Source organism: Pochonia chlamydosporia, chromosome 3, assembly GCF_001653235.2.
Source record: "Pochonia chlamydosporia 170 chromosome 3, whole genome shotgun sequence".
Taxonomy (NCBI): Eukaryota; Fungi; Ascomycota; class Sordariomycetes; order Hypocreales; family Clavicipitaceae; genus Pochonia; species Pochonia chlamydosporia.
The window spans coordinates 3359311-3375988 of NC_035792.1; the positions used below are offsets into that span (position 1 = coordinate 3359311).

At 50.1% G+C, this 16678-nt stretch overlaps 4 protein-coding genes across 4 annotated transcripts; 2 read left to right on the forward strand and 2 right to left on the reverse strand.

Moving 5' to 3' along the window:
• Positions 1-1594: 1594 nt before the first annotated feature.
• On the forward strand, positions 1595-2190 carry VFPPC_04850 (extracellular SCP domain-containing protein Pry1; the record flags this gene model as incomplete). The annotated part of the gene is made up of 2 exons (XM_018284127.1): positions 1595-1813; positions 1867-2190. 2 exons carry the CDS (start codon positions 1595-1597, stop codon positions 2188-2190), a joined length of 543 nt encoding a protein of 180 aa, XP_018145489.1.
• Positions 2191-3252: 1062 nt separating this feature from the next.
• On the reverse strand, positions 3253-6282 carry VFPPC_04851 (coatomer subunit gamma; the record flags this gene model as incomplete). The annotated part of the gene is made up of 5 exons (XM_018284128.1): positions 3253-3485; positions 3551-4369; positions 4431-5748; positions 5809-6119; positions 6207-6282. The coding sequence occupies 5 exons, from the start codon at positions 6280-6282 to the stop codon at positions 3253-3255; spliced, it is 2757 nt and encodes a 918-aa protein (XP_018145490.1).
• A 699-nt stretch (positions 6283-6981) lies between these two features.
• Positions 6982-8143, forward strand: VFPPC_04852 (ATP12 ATPase family protein; the record flags this gene model as incomplete). The annotated part of the gene is made up of 2 exons (XM_018284129.1): positions 6982-7282; positions 7344-8143. The coding sequence occupies 2 exons, from the start codon at positions 6982-6984 to the stop codon at positions 8141-8143; spliced, it is 1101 nt and encodes a 366-aa protein (XP_018145491.1).
• A 6736-nt stretch (positions 8144-14879) lies between these two features.
• VFPPC_04855 (short chain dehydrogenase) lies at positions 14880-16161 on the reverse strand (the record flags this gene model as incomplete). Its single annotated transcript, XM_018284131.1, has 3 exons — positions 14880-15017; positions 15082-15312; positions 15415-16161. The coding sequence occupies 3 exons, from the start codon at positions 16159-16161 to the stop codon at positions 14880-14882; spliced, it is 1116 nt and encodes a 371-aa protein (XP_018145493.1).
• Positions 16162-16678: the final 517 nt, after the last annotated feature.

Consider the following 16678-nt stretch of genomic DNA (forward strand, 5'->3'; position numbering starts at 1 on the left):
ACTATAACCGATGTGATGTATGACACAAAGACCAACCATCTTTGTTTCCGCCATTTCATCGTGGGAGGCTCACGATCCCTCGACTCCGTACGTTTTCAACACACACCACTCTCCAGCTTCTGTATCGAGTGTCCCCCGCCTTGTTTAGAAGGATGACCTCTTACACGAAGTCAAATTTGTACCTGGCATGTCCTGCACTGAAGCTCAAAAATATCTCAATCCACTGGATGATATCTCCAAGGCGGACCATATCCCACGCCGGCGCACCATAAACCCCAAAGTGATGTTTAGCAAAGTCAAAATTGTGTGTACAGCTAGCTAGCTTCGGGCGGAATAAATTGTCCCAGTCTTCTATGATGCTGACTTTCATCCTTCGTGCTTACACAATCCCCTCACTTATAGCTGCTAGCCAAGTCGCGCCGTCGTCCAATCCTAAAGGCTAAGTCTCGCACCAGTCAAATATACCTTGCCGCTTATAAGTTCTAGACTAACTTATCTGACTGGGAAGTTGACGCGTTTCCACTGCATATGCATATAATCGGCCAGATTAGGACTCCGTAGCTTGATCTAAACCTGGAGGTTGCAAGCAGGGGGCGATTAAACTGAATACATGAATCCACGACTTATAGCGGGGATATTGTGATACAATTGGCGTAAGGGGTGTGAAAATATGAATATCATATGTCATTGTAATATGAACAGTACCATCTTAATCACTTGGAATGCTTGAAAATTCCCTCGGCGGTGTATATACGATGCTGCAATGCTTGACATGTTCTTAATGCCGGAGAGTCCGTCTTATTGCTGCATTCAACGTGGGCGGTAGGGAACATGTTCCTCCACACCTACAACGAGGGGTTAAAAATTGATTAGAAATATACGTCAGGCACACACGAATAATCCTTTAACAGACATCCAGCGATCCGGGGCGTCTTATCGAAAGTACCTTGCATGCAGCACCACATCTGAAGAACATATGCAGGTACAGATACAGACAACCATCCTCATACGCTCTCAATACAAAGTTACACATACGAAAACCAGCAAGAAAAATCTAATTTATTACATCCGCGCTATTATTATCACAACAAAGAAATGTCGTTTCCGTACCACCATCACCAACACAAACAAAAGTCATGGCATCCGAAACACCATCGTAGACATCCCCGGATCAAACCCCACGAATCTGTAAACATTGAGATATATCGCGAAAAGCACGCAGCTCTATTGAACCTGATTCAGTGCATATGTTTTCCACATTAGGGAGGTGCTAAGCCTGGGGCGTAGAAAAGCTCTGTTCACTTAGACTACCCGTCGGTTGGCCAGCAAAACATCGCAACGTTGGTTCGTGCCCTACGGAAATCCTTCAACGGATTTGATCCTGCAGGAGTAAGTGGGATGCCTAGCCGGATTACTTATACGGATGCCCAAAGGAATAGAGGAAGCGTCCTTGACGACAGCTACTTTCACGGAAAAGCTCAAGTATAAAACGGGATCCTCCTCGACATGTTGGTTCATTTTTACAATTAAGCTCTCAGATACAATTTACTTGTACCGGGATCTTCTACAGATATTTACAGTATATTCAGCCAATATGCTTCTGTCCAACATCTTCAGTCTTCTCGCCGTGAGTGGCATCGTCGCTGCCGCTCCCACGGAACTCGAAGCACGACAAAGCGGAAACTTTAAAGCCGAAATGATTGAAGCGCACAACTTCTTCCGTGGCCAACACAGTGCCCAGCCGTTGACATGGAACGAGAATCTCGCAAACAAGGCTCAGAGCTGGGCCAACACTTGCAACTGGTCTCATTCTGTAAGTACACTACACCACCACCACCATGACTATACCTGTTAACACGTGAGTAGGGTTCTGGTGAGAATCTTGCCAGCGGCACCGGATTCACCAGCTGGGGCGCCTTTGTCAACTTATGGGGAGCCGAGAGAAAGCAGTACAACTATGCGCAGCCTGGTTTCTCCAGCGCAACCGGCCACTTCACCCAGGTTGTGTGGAAGAACAGCAAGACGCTGGGATGTGGGTGGAAGAAGTGCGGTGGCGGACAGGGCAAAGCCAGTGGTTGGTATATTGTGTGCCATTATAGTCCTGCTGGGAACTATCTGGGCCAGTTTCCTCAGAATGTGGCCAGACAGACCAAGGGCAAGCCGACTGATGTGTGGCAAAAGCGCAATTAGGCGGAGGTTTGATGAGCTCTGCCACTTGTTTGTAAAATTGTATATATGAGTTATGGGAGGGCTGGCTGGCACATGGGGGTGGTTACCTGGTTCCTTCGTTTTGGAATGTCAAAAGTATTTCTTATGTGAGATAGAAATTGTCCGAGAGAATCTTTCACTATAACTGGAAAGGATGCGTGAATAGGGTTGGGCGTAATAAGCCATGCTTTCCAAATCGACTGCAGGTGTTATCTTCTATGTACTCTCAAGTTCAACATTGAATGCCGCAAGTTTTGTTGTCGCATGCCAGTGTTGTTAACTCTTCAAGACATAGATCATAGGATTTGGCGGCCATGAACTGTTTTCAGAGTTTTGAGTTGATGTTAGAGGATTTGACGGCGCCAATTCCTTATGGATTGCAAATACTAGAGAGAGTTACATCGGCGAATACGAAATGTTAGGATGATAGGATCTGGCCTGACGCATGCTTACTCATAACATCACACAACTGATCACACAACGTGACATTGGGTTGTGAGGAAAGGTAAGATATACACAGGTGATTATTGCCATGGAATAGATTCCCAAGCTACGCCGACGGACAACGGCGAAATGTCCAAACAGGATGCAGGACAATTTTGATGTCTTGCCCACTGCTGAAGTGGTGGCTTGTTTCTTCACGCAGTGAATGATGCATTGCGAACCCGTCTCCCAAGACGAGTTGTCATAACGGTAATAGTACTCCTTGCTCCTAAGCGTTACACGCGTTGAAATATGCCTATTGGAATGCTGGTTGGGGGGCTGACAAAGGTTCTGGATATAGCAGTGATGTTTGCTTTTCGAGATTGGATACACCTTGGTATTACACCCACGCTATAAGTTTGAACTCATATTGAATGTTGCATGTGTTTCACATTTGTCATCTACTGGCTTAACTGAAAACAATGGGATGCGACCTAGTCCTGCTCCTGCGACCTGTATAGTGTAAACATGTCGATTGTGGCCGTGACCATCTTTTCCCCCAAATGGGTTCGGTTCTAACCACCAGCACATTAATACCCTCAACGCCGACGTTCCTGCTTTTTAGGCCACCGATGCAATCACAAGTGCCGCCACATTTTCTTCCTCGCTTCTGACTGTAATCTTGGTCGTAACTCCTGACTTTGATGAGAACGCCATTCTCACACTTGCTACTACTCTGCCACCGAGGACAGTCTTGCCCAACAACTTGAGAGTATGTGTGCTCTGGTTGACGGGAACATCTGTACCTTCCAACGGCTGCAATGAAAGAGCCTTGGCCAGCTGTTCTGTGGCGTCTGTGGGAAATCTATGTTAGCTGGGGAACAATTCATTCGTAGACGGAGTAACCAAATGCACGTACCGGCGATACTCTTCATGCCGCTCAACTGCAGAGTCTCTTCTGCTTCCTCTCCCGAGGCACCAATCTGTTCCCACAGATGGCTAAAGTTGCTGGCGAACGTGGGAACGATATAATCGCTGCCGCTGACATCAAACTCTGAAACCTCGTACTCATCATCGTAACCAGTATCCTCGGGCTCGCCGGTTGAAGGGTCGATCTCCTTGCTTGTGAATTTTAAGACGTTGGAGATGGAGGTGACAGGCATGGAACCCTCTCCGTTGACCTTTTGGAAGGCAACATACACCTTACCAGGCTCGTCGGTGGCCAGCTTCTCTGCTTGAATGATGAATACTTCCTCCAGCTCGTCCTCCTCTCCGGGAGTAGCTACAACAGACACATTCTCCAGAACCGTATCGGGCAGCGTGTTCTTCACTTCGTATTGCAGGACGATGTGCTCCTTGAAGATGTGCTTCACTACACTGACAAAATACTCGGTTTCGGCCTCGGTCAACTCGACGGCGGGTGAAGATTTGAGAACATTGCCAAATTCCTTCATCTCGGGAATTTGCATCAACTCCTCGGCATATCGTTGAGCCTGGGCGGAAGCAGATGCCGCAGCTTCTGCACCACTGGCAGGAGCCTTGGCGGCGCCAACCTTGGGTGCCTTGAGCGTGGGTGCCGTAGCGGTAAGCTTCTTTGTCCTGTCTTCGGCATCTGCTTGCTCCCGGGTAACGACGGGAATCTTGCTGATATCGAAGGGGTCGGCAAAAGCCTCCTTGTCATCGGAGGTGACGTACATGACAAGCTGGTGTTCGAAGACTGGGAGAGAAAACATGCTGTCTACGTTGAAGTTAGTTATGAAGTCCCATTGATTCCCCTTCATGGCTCAATTTTTGCTCACCGTTCTTGACAAAGTTTTGTGCCAACTCATCGTCTTCCTCGCCCATAAGCTTCAGATTCAAGGCAGCACGGTCACGTACTTCATCATCGACATCATCCAAGCACCGAGTAAGAAGAACCTTGACGCTAGCCTTGACATCGGGGTCTTTCTGTCCCACACCAAACTTGGCCAAGGCAGTGACGGCCGCGGCTCTGACGATGGCGTTTTCAAGCACAACGCGATTGTAGATGTATCGGATGTACTTGGTTGGTTGGGCTGTCTTGGGTCCCTCCAAACCAATAAGATGCAGAATACGCACAGCCAGCTTTGTGAATTCGCAGTCTTCGATGAACTCACAGAGATGAGCAAGAGCCTCATCCTTGGAGTCGGGGACGAACTTGATCAAATCGAACATGCTTTCCACAACAGCGCGCTTGAATTCATATCCACCTTCGTCACGCAGAATTCCACTGAGGAAGGTCAACATACCAGCCTGCTTGCTGGGGAACTTCAAGCAGAGAGTTCGGATAGCCTCAACAATCGTAATCTTGAACTCATCAGTAATCTCCGACATGAAACCAGAGATTTGCTTCATCAATCTGTCGACACTAGCCTCATTACCAGTCTTAAGAAGGGTCGTGATGGCGAATGTGGCAATTGATCGATTCGTGTTCGAAATGAGGAGCTCGATATCGGGGTTGCAGACGCTGACGGCAGACGGCTTGAAGGAGGCAAAGTTGTGAAGGATTCGGAGGGCGGCAAACTTGGTCACGGCGCGGGGAGAAGTCAGGAAGAGTTGCAGAACGTGGACCGCCTGAGCAACTTCGTTGTCGGTGACATCGCGCATGTCGCAAATGGCCTTTGCGGCTTCAAAGTTGACCATTTCGCTCTTGTGTCGCAACCAGCCATCCAGCAGCTGCATCATGGGCTTTCGGAGAGAGGCATCTTCCTCAGCCAGCTGAGAAGCAAGTCGGACAAGCATAACCGTGGCGGCAGGATTTTTAACGGCACCAGCGGCACCAAATTGTTGAACCATCTTGACAAGTGCCATTCGGTCGTGCATGCGCATCTGATACAGCAATCCGATAGCGTGATATTGCGTCATTGTCGAGTTGTTCATGGGCATCTGTCCGCTCGATGAGGAGAATCCGAGTGAGAAACCGCCGGAGGACTTGGTCGAAGCAGCGGCCTCCTGGGTTTCGCTCTGCCAGCGTCGAACAACTTCCTTGGCAATGGGCAGGAGGTGATATGAGGATACCAGTGCGGCGGAAGAGACTGAAGGATTCTTATCGACAATTGCGGTCTTCATGACTCGCTCGATCGATTGGACGGTTGTAGCCTACGAAAAGTTAGCCTTAGCACCGTGTCTGAGCCAGCTCTCAAGGGCAAGGTGACGAACGTCGATGATACGGCACAGGGCTCGAATGGCATTGGGTCTGAAGATGGCATCGCTGCCGCCGCCCGTATCCTTCATAATGGTGCTGGTAACCATAATGATATCCTCAGCAGAGTTGGCCAACTCCTTGATGACGAGGTGGACCATCTGTCTGAGGCTGGCATCCTTGTTTTGGAAGAGCTTCGAGATGCCGAAGAAAAGGGTGGTGGCTTCATTGGTTGGGAACTTCTCCCCAGTGTAGAGGAGAAGGGCAATCTTGGTGAGGAGGATTCGGCATCGTCGCGGTTGAATCGTGCCTTCGTTGAATATACGTGCTGCAATGTGGGATTAGCATTCGTGTTATCAGGGGAGCAGAAAGGGCCACCGCCAGATTGGAATCGGATGAATTGCTCTCAACATACCTTCTTGAAATACTTGGGTTCGGTCCACCTTGACCAGGCCCAGGTCGGCGTCCTCGTCCTTCTTGCCGTAGCTCATTTTGGGCGCTGCGTCGGAGGAGGATTGGTCGTGAGGTGTCCAGCTTGGCTTCAGGCGCAGCACTGGGATAATCACCACGTTGACACTTTGGAGGCCCAGGGATGGGGGGTGAGCTATCACGTGACACCCCACCTCGTGTGGGCGACGATGTGCACGCAGGCAAGACATGAGTGGGTGGAGATCTGGGTTCTTGAAGCTACATGTTATGTGGCATTATTGCGGTCAAGCTACTTGTGCAGCATTCATTTAGACGGTGAGGTAAATGCTAAGATTTCTCGTGTATGAATTGCTTTCTAAATTCAGAATATGAGTTTGGCCAAAGAACTTGATAACATCGAAACATCAGCCCGCCAGCCTACGTGTCTTCACCAAGGCGATTCGGTTCATGGCAGTAAGTATGTTGGCCGGGCGATAAAATCCAAGCCAATTAATACGCGATTTACCCATGTTATACACTTATTAAATTCTACGAACTTTTAATATGGACATTGTTACTTGAAATCAATCTGGCTTCCACTCTCTTCCATGTTCATCAACACGGCCCTGTGGCGCCTCTGTGTGGATCAACACCCCTTGCACTAACGACGACTTTCTATTGACATCATTTTCATCCGCCGAGTCAATTCATCCCCATCCCGAATTTTCCACCACCAATCCTCCAATCCATCAACACCAACACAAAGCCCTCACATCACCACAATGCGGCCGACAACCCAATTACCGCTACGGACGCTCTCGCGTGCCATCAGCACCACCATAAACTCCCGTATGATGCACGCCACTGCCTCCAAAGCCGCCAACGTCGCCCCGATTCTCGGCACCGGACCACCACCTGAACCCCCAACCCCAGCTGTCCGCAACATGAACGAGCGAATTGAGCGTCGTCGCAAACAAGCCGAGTTATTGAAGCAAGCCAAAGTAATCAGGAACGCCAAGGATGGAAAGTCGACGACCCTGCGGAAGAGATTCTGGAAAGAGGTCAGCGTTCAAGAAGTTGATGGTAAGCCTACCTCATCGACGTCACACCGCTTCACAAGTATGCTAATCTGGTATGAAAACAGGCGCGCTGCAAATCAATCTCGACACCCGTCCGCTGCGACACCCCCAAACCAAAGAAATCATCCGACTACCTCTTTCCAAGCCGAACCTCGCCTTCGCAATCGCCCTCGAATGGGACAACCTGACCTCCGCACAGCAAGCCACCAAGCAGCACCTCATCCCCCTGACATCTCTGGTCTGCAGAGCAGTAGACATTGAAAAGGACGATGCGTCAAGCACCCCCAGCTCGGCAAAGATCCGAAACGAAATCACGACCAGCGTCCTGCGATATCTCGACACAGACTCCCTGCTGTGCTGGGCACCACCCGCCGGAGAGTATGATCTGCGCAACGACGAAGGCGAGTCGCTGCGTGATGTTCAAAAGCGCACAACTGACGACATTGTGTCATTCATGACGACCCACGTCTGGCCCGGCATCAAGATTGAGCCTGTTCTTGATGGGGACGCCATCATGCCACGGAAACAGGAGGAGGGCGTGCGCGAGGTCGTTCAAGGCTGGGTATCAGGGCTGAGTCCCTGGGAAATTGCGGGCCTAGAGCGAGCCGTTTTGGCGGGCAAGTCTCTCATTGCGGCGGCGCGGTTCATCACCGAATGGAGCGAGGGACCTGTCAGGAAGCCCAATTTGACGGGTGACGTGCAGTTTGGCGTGGAGGAGGCTGCCAAGACGGTTAGTCTGGAGGTAGATTGGCAGCTAACGCAGTGGGGAGAGGTTGAGGATACGCATGACGTGAACAATGAGGATGTGCGGAGGCAGTTGGGGAGTGTGGTGTTGCTGGTTTCGGGGACAGGGAAGCATGCTTAGACTAAAGCGATAAAATGTACTATTCGACCTTGGGTGTCGATGTATACTATATAGACAAATAGACCGCGTATACCATACAATCATTATACATGGCGTCTCATCATCTGTAAGGTGAGTTCAGATACTCATTGCATACCCGCAAGCAAGTCATCACATGCTACAAGGCATACCCTTTGCCGAAATTCACGCTCTGCAAACTCAACTCAGCTAATTCTGTATCGGTACTCCTCCAAGGGCATCAAAACTCGTGGTATCCCAATTAAAAAAAGACCCAATCATATCCAAATCCCCAAACCCCTGAAACTCCGGCCCCGTCGAAAAATCAAAGCTCGTGGCCGCGTCAAATGCCACCGACTGCAAGGGCTCGCATTCTGTCCCGGGAGTACTCTGCGGCTGTAAACTGGGGCTCGTTGGGCTGCCTTCAAAGAGTTAACATGCCGTGAAATACGAGTGAAAAAAACGGGGAAAGCATACTTCCTGATTTAACCAAGACTTTACTGTGGATGATTTGCAGCATTTTGAGAGATTGTCGTCCAGAGGCGTTGAATGAAGCGACGTGCTTTAGAATCTGTTGGCATTCGTCCCAGGCGGTTGACATTTGTGCTTGGTTTAGTGACGGGACGAGGGTTGGGCATGTTCTCGCTATGATGAGGACGATGCCCGCCGTACAAGCATCTAGTTTGTTAGCTACACGAACTTACATCCTTTCAATGTTGTACTTACATAGGACGTCCCACCACCATGCCCCTGGAATTTGTGGGTTGAAATTAGTGTGCAGCAGTTTCAGCAGGTCCATCGCCGCTTCGACGCACAACTTGCCGCACTGGAGTGACGTTCCCGCCAGGATGGGATCCGTAAACGTCGTGGGTTCTAGCTTGGCACCTTCGGATTTCGTTTGCTCATGGGTAGATAGCTGCGTTAGAATAGGGCGAAGGAGCATAATGCGCAGGTATACAAAGCTATTGATATTAGCACGTCACCCAGAATCCTAGGAGACCAACTCACCGAGCATGAAGCAGCAGCCTCTGGTCCCTAAACAACACTCTATACTCTGACTGCACATCCACATCTTTCTTCCACGAAAGACTCTCATGGACGGAGTTTTCGAAATCAGACAACTTCTTATGCAGGCCGACGACAGCGTCGAGACTATAATACGAAGAGGTGTTCCCGCTTGTCACGAGCGACAAATCAGGCGCCGTTCGATTCATCCACGGCTGGTACACCTTGGAGAGGATATCCTCCAGTATCCCACACAGGCGTATGCTCTCTCTGTAGAATCGAAACTTGGGCGTAACTTGGTGCGGCTCTACCGGCACAGAAAGATGCTGCTCGAATCCAGAAGGCAGAGGTAATACGGAGATATGCGTCGTCATTGCCGGACGGCCATATGTCATGCTCACTAACCTACCACAGCCATTAGCTTGTTTCAACATCCCAAGTTGCAGGGCAAACAGACTCACATATCCATTACAATACACCCATACCAAGTCCTCCTGCGAATCTCTTTCTCCAATGCACCCCTCGTATCCTGATGATGCTCCGCATGCAAACCCAGCCCCTGCGCAACTCTACACGCAACACCGCTCGCGTTCCAGCACCGGCTCGGATGCGGCGTGCCCTGCAAATTCAACGCCACGAGCAGCAACGTCTGCACGACACTCAAGTTATTCGCCTCCAAAAGATCAATATTCACAAACGGCTTCGTCCTCAGGAAGAAGGTAGTAGACGCGGCGAGGCGTTCCGCCGGCGGAAGATCCGAATAGTGGCATGCCAGCGAGAAGATGGCATTCAGCGCCGCATGAAACGAAATCGTGTTTGCGTCACCGTCCGGATAACACCCCAATCCAAGACCAGTTGGCAAGGACGCCCGTTTCGGTTCCGCATGAGGTTTCCACAAACTCCGGTACGCGGCCTCGAAGGAAGGAAAGTGGAAGAACGGATACATGTAGTAGACTTTGTCGCGGAACGTGGCGACCAAATGGTCGGCTAGGTCGCGAGGCGGCAGGGAGAACTGATGAGACGGCACAAAGTACGAGGAGTCGCGGCGCCAATCGCGGCCTGCTTCTCGACGGGGAAGCGACTGGTGGTGGTGTTTGTGATCCTTCATAGAGTCGAAGGCTTCTTTGAGGAACGAAGCGGTGGAGGAACTGCCGTAGAAGTCTTCCGAGACGGAGACGTCGTCGTCGGTGATGACGGTGCCCATGGCTGATACACTGCTGTTTGGTTCGGCGGTCACGATGCCGTTATGTGCGGTTGCGGATGTGTTTGGCGGCTGGGTAGGTAGTGGCGGTGAGTCTAGCGAGGAGGCAGTCTTTGTGGGAGTGAGGCGCAAGAAGCTGTAGTCTGAGCATATGGGTGTTGATGATGATGTTGGGGTTTGCTTCATATCACTGCTTTCTGTGTCTGCTTCCGCACTCGGCGGTAGGTCAAAGTCCAGAGAGGGGATGTCGACTTGTGCTTCTTTACAGACTTGTTCTAGTTTTCGGATGCGGCTGTGCAGCACCTTGATATATCTACCTTGTGTTAATGCTGATATGAAAGAAGAGTAGTTTGGCAGATGGCATGAACACACTCATCTGTACTGGCCGTCCTCGCATTCTCCAACTTGTAAACACATCTCTCCAGGCCCAAGGCTCGTCTCTTACAGGTTGCGCATATCGGTTTGCCGCCGTCGCATCGTGACTTGCGTTCGCGGCATGGCTCACATGCCAGACTGATCTTTCGGCGGCGCTGGCGCTCCTTGCCTGGAGGTGCCATGACGCCGACTGAGATGATTTACAGAGCAGGGTAGTGGTTTACGAGTGTTATCGTACGGATTGGTGAGAAGACATTTTTGTGTACCAACTATGTGAAAGTAAAGTTGGTGGTAGAAGTGGTGGGTGAAGGGAAGTGAATGGTGATGTTGTGGTTGAGAGTCGAACGGCACCAGACCGTTAGTGAAGTATTGAGTCTGGTGAAACCACCAGTTCTAAATGCTGGTAAGCCACAGAATGCCACAGCGCAACTCTAGTGGGCCACCAGCCAAATTTGGGGCATTCACCGGGGATCGGCCCTCCATGTCAACTTGCAACATTGAATACGAAGAGTTGACAACTCAACTATCCCGATGTCTAGTAAATTTAACCGGCTATTTAAACACGGTCATGCCGCAGACTCCGAGGCTCCGGCTCTCCGTTAAGCACACCAACTTGTACTCATATACTTTATCTCATTGACATGCTCCCTACTCTGCAGATCCCATGCACATGAAGCAACTAGTAAGTAATGCCAACCTGTTCGTTACACATAAGTCGTGAACCTTGCATGTTGATGTGTCAAGTAGTACAAACGTATCACAACATGTGGCTGCATATTCATGTTCTAGACATGTGCTCAACGACCATCTTCAACCTCCAACTATAACTCGCAAGAAACATAAGCACCATGCCACTGGATACATTATCTAACATCTCTAAATCTTATACTTGTACCTCAACTGCATGATAGCAAGCCTAGTCAACGGCCCAAGCTGTGACAAAATATGCCAATATTTCTTCACCGTGAGCGTCGCTCCCAGCGCAGACACCAACACCAACGCCCACCGCACAAAGCTCAACACCTTACGACGCATTCTCAAACGAGCGGCACCAGGAGTCGGCTACGGTTCGTCAGCAAACACCATCAGACAGAGCATAAAAGGTCAAGGACAAAACATACCGGGTAAATCCAGTCCTTGTACACGGGGAACAAGCTCTCCCACCAAAACACAGGCTGAAAGTTGGGATACGTCATGGCATTCCACTTGTTGCCGTCCGCATCCTCTTTATTATACCAGCTGTGGCATCCGGAGAACCAAACCGTGTTCTTCAGCGCCGCCTGCATCTTCCGAGAATACCTCTCCTCCGCATCTCGTCTGACTTCTGCGAATTTGGCCTCCCCGTCGAGAACAGGCTTGATGACACGCAGAGCGTAGTTGATGTTGTTTTCGGCGGCCATAATGGTGGATGTATGACCGGTGGTGGTGTTGGGACCTAAAGGTCCGTTAGCACTTACGCTTCGTTAGTAGGCTAATGTGGCCAAACATACCTAGCAGCATAAAAAAGTTGGGAAAGTCATTCAAGGCCGAGCAGGCATACGCTTCGGGGCCTTCCCAAGATTCCCAATGCTCGTTGATGGTCTTGCCACTCCTGCCAACTACATCTATACCAGCCATGTACTCATTCGTATCAAACCCATTAGCCATGACAATGATATCCGCCTCAGTAACATTGCCGTCCTTGGTCCGAACACCCTCTGGCACAATCTCTACAATGGGCTCATCCGAAACTGTCAAGTTCTTGGCATGCAGAGCCTTGCAGTACCCGGGATCGTAAATTCGGCGCTTGCAACCAATTGAAAACTCGGGGATGAGCATATCGTGATATTTAGCGGGGGCGGTCTTCTTGATGTATCTTTTCGCCACGCCCTCGTAGTATTTCCGGTATGTCTCACCGGCCTTGGTCATGAAGAATCCTCTCATGTCGTTCTCAGCGTAGAGGAAGATGCTTAGGCGGAAGAAGGCGAGCACTCCGGGGACGTGTTCGAACATGGCTTGCCAGAACTTGGTGTATGAGACGTTGATGGGCGGGATGATCCAGTGCTTTGAACGGACGAACTGGTTCAGATGCTTAGTTTTGTTGACTATAGCTGGAACAATCTGTGACGCTGTACATCCGTTGCCTACGAGGACGACATTCTTGCCCGTGATGTCGACGTCCTGTCTCCATTCTGCAGAGTGGAAAAGAGGGCCTTTGAACGTCTCGGCACCGGGGATATCGCATGGTCGAGGCTTCACCAGAATACCGGTAGCACCAAAGAGAAACTGACACTCGTGAATGAGGGTTTCGTCGGTGTCCAAGTTGCGAATATGCATTCGCCACCGGCTCGTCTTCTCTATCCACTCGCATCGGAAGACCTCTGATCGAAAAGCCATTTTGCTTTCCAAGTCGTACTGGTTGGCAACATACTTTAGGTATTCCCAGAGTTCGTCCGCAGTAGCGAGTACTTGGCTCCATTTGGGGTTTGGCGCAAATGAGAAGCTGTATAGGATGCTAGGAACGTCGCAGGCACATCCTTGGGAGAAGTCAGCACCATTTATAGAGGCAGGGTATTTTTTTTTATTGGTTTTTGTAAGTGCTGGTATGCAAGTCACGTACCTGGATATTTGTTTGCCCACCAAGTACCACCCAAGTCAGAGTGCCTCTCGAAGAATTGGATGTCGGTGATGCCATACCACCTTTTCAGCGTCGCCCCGAGACCAATGGCTGAGAAGCCGGTGCCTATGCAGCCAAACTGGCTGTACGTGGGAATAGGTTTGCCCATGGTCTGTGAAGAGTGTGTTTGCGTTTATAAGATAAACCGCAAAATGCGAGTCGCAAGGCGGGAAGCAAAGATCCGTGACTGAAACAGAAATGGATGCAAAATGCACTCCGTAGTGAAGAGCAATTCGATACCAGTGGCTCAGTGTCAAACACACCAGGATAGTTGACCGCTCGCCCCAACGCAGTCAAAATGTAAAGCAGTCGAGCTCGTGTCAAGTCCAAGTCTTCAGTTTGCCGGCCGACATGGACAAAGGGAATACACTCTTTAAAAAGTCACAAGCTCCCCTTCATTATGGAGTCACCAGGGCCACTTGTTTTCCCCCTGGTCACCAGCTAACTGAAATTCAGCATCGCCATCACCACCCGCTGGAAAGTCCGACTGCCCCTAGCCCCAGCTCCCCCAGTCCAGTCGAGTGTGCCATCCACCAGCGTCCAGCCAAGTCTGTCAAAGTGGCGTCTAGTGCTAACGAATGTGGCAATACTTCCAATGGCCACAGGGTCACGGAATATGGGGACCAGCGCGACTTTCCGTTCTGTCAGAAGCTTGTTGGATGGCATTGACCAGCTAACGTCCCGTTTCTGGGGAGGGGAAGGGGCCAAAGATGGGGTTAGCCGAGATAATCAATCGGTAATGGGAAGCATGGGCCGATGAGGGACTCCATAATGCATCTCTACTGCGGATCGTGGTATCGACTGCAGCGTGTTTGCGTATGTAGACTGTTTCTTTTCGATGGGCCAGCGGTAGTATTGTAGACATTGAATGGACCATTTGACCATTTGCGGGGATCGGCAACGGTCTTTTCGACCATTTTGGCACGTTCTCGTTTCGATAATGCGGCCGACACGGCAAGATTAGAGCTGAAGGGGGGGGGGGGGGGGGGGGCTTTGCATGAGGAACTGACATGCTGGGGTCTGGGAGACATACCGAGGTCCACAGACGGGTTGGGAACGACTCTGAGGAGTGACGACTGGAGCCACAGTTGACAATTTCACCGAGTTGACCCCTCTCCACTCCAGGTTGAGAGGGACTTGTTTGTGTGTATCATTTAACCGGAGAGATGTTTTGAGATTCACATTTGTTTGCTGAAGTAGGAGGTATGTTCACGATTAATAAGCTGCTGCCCAAATAATGCAGCTCAGCTATGGTCATATTACGCACCACAAAGGTAGACATTGGGTGTATCTCACACGTCTTACAACAATGATCTAATTCTCAGAGTCCTAAAGGCTAACTGCAATCTTACGATTAATTTGGCAAGTAATTCATCCTAACCATGAAATGAGAATCCGTGCATTCTGTCGCAAAGTCCTTGCGAATCCCCAACGTCCAAATATTACTTTATTTACTTGAGTATACTACTTTACACTCACCCTCATTTCCCTGCCGAAATACTTTACTCGAGCGGCTCAAGAGCAGCTCCAATGCGCTTCCCAGTCTCCTTGTCGTAGCGATGCTGTTGTCGGTGAAAGTCGTAGTCAACTCGTAATGAGCGCTCTCGAATACGTCGGAAGAACCATTCCGGACCACCTTTCTGTAATCGAAATACATTAGTAACTGTATAAACTCGTGTAATTGACTGAGAGTATAAAACGTACCAAAGCGGTAATGTAACGCATGACACCAGGCAGATAGATCGTACCGCCGTAACCACTGTATACTGCCTCTACGAGCTTCTCACTCACAGTTTCGACATTCAGCAATGGGGTCACAAAGTTGGATTCATTAGTCTTTCCAGTGAAGAGAGGCGTGCGGATGAAGCCAAAAATACCCAAAGTGAGACGCACTCTGGGGGCCCTATGCAGACTCTTGAGTTCTAATTGAAGGCCCTGTGGAGTCATGTTGGTAAGTTTCTGGAAGACATATACAGCGAAATGAAGGTGATGAAAATAGGAGACATGGTTCATAGGGTATATCAATTGATAGCATACCTCATGCAAGGCCGTCAAACCAGCCTTTGAAGCTGAATAGTCCACAATAGTCGGCGCCGAAATGACGGAGCTCATTGATCCTGTATTCAAGATGTGTCCATGATCCCGTCTCACCATCTCTGGCAGAAATTCCTTGACCAACAGAAACGGCGCAATGAGATTGGTCTTGAGGGTGAGCTGCACATCGTTTGACGTCCCCTCCATGACCGTTGAGCCTCTCGCTAATCCTGCATTGTTGAAGAGGACAGTCGGATGGCCAACTTCGACCTTGATGCGATCGCATACAAGTTTGATGGCGTAAGCATCGCTCAAATCGCATTCGTAGTAGTACACCCTTGCACCACGAGGCGGCGTCCATGACAACGGGACATAATCAATGATAATGATACGCGTGCGAGGGTTCTTGGCAATGAGTCGCTGGCAGACGCTGGCACCAATGCCGCTGCTACCGCCTGTGACAACGACAATTTCATCGTCCCAATTCCATCGGGAGTCCGATACCCAGTTGTTGGCAGATTGCCTGTTCAGTTGGTCGTTTAGAGCGAGAATGAAACTCGCAGCGGCAAGCCAGTAGACTCGGGAGCGTATGGCTTTCGCCCGATCAGTCGAAACACGTTGTATCAATCGTGAGAATAATGGTTCCCACGTCAGACCCAAGGCAAGAGGCAACGTCGTCGTTGGTGTGAGAACCCAATTTCTCACAGCGCCGGCCACGACGTCGAGAGTGAAGCCTTCACGAGAAAACATGGTTGAAAGTATTTCACGTCCTCATGTACTGACTATTGACTGTAGCCTTCTAAGCCTGTTAAACTGCAATGACTGAGATTGATAATTTGGACGAGGCTGACTGAGAGATTCCTGGTCACAAATATCACTTGGTTATCCCGGAATTGTCCCTAACCGAGAGAGACCAGATCGGATTCAAGCCGCTGGCTGGTAGTCCGATCAGACACACCAGACGGCATGGCGGACCAATACGTCGCATTTGCGGGCCAGCCTTCAACTCCGTTCCACCTGTTTTGGTCCCTTGATCCGTCCGCCGATGCTGGGGAGTTTTGCCCCACACCATCATGAAAGCTTCATGTTGTTATGCGAGTCGCTTGCCGTCAGGTATTAGCCATGGCGTGGGGTACTGGATAAAGACAGCTAAGCAGCCCATTGAGTCGTCAAAGCATATTGACATTGGCAGCCACAAGCCACTATTGAAAACGTCGGTGGGATAGCCAAGCTTCTTCATCAGCAGGAACACATCCTTTGATTTCAA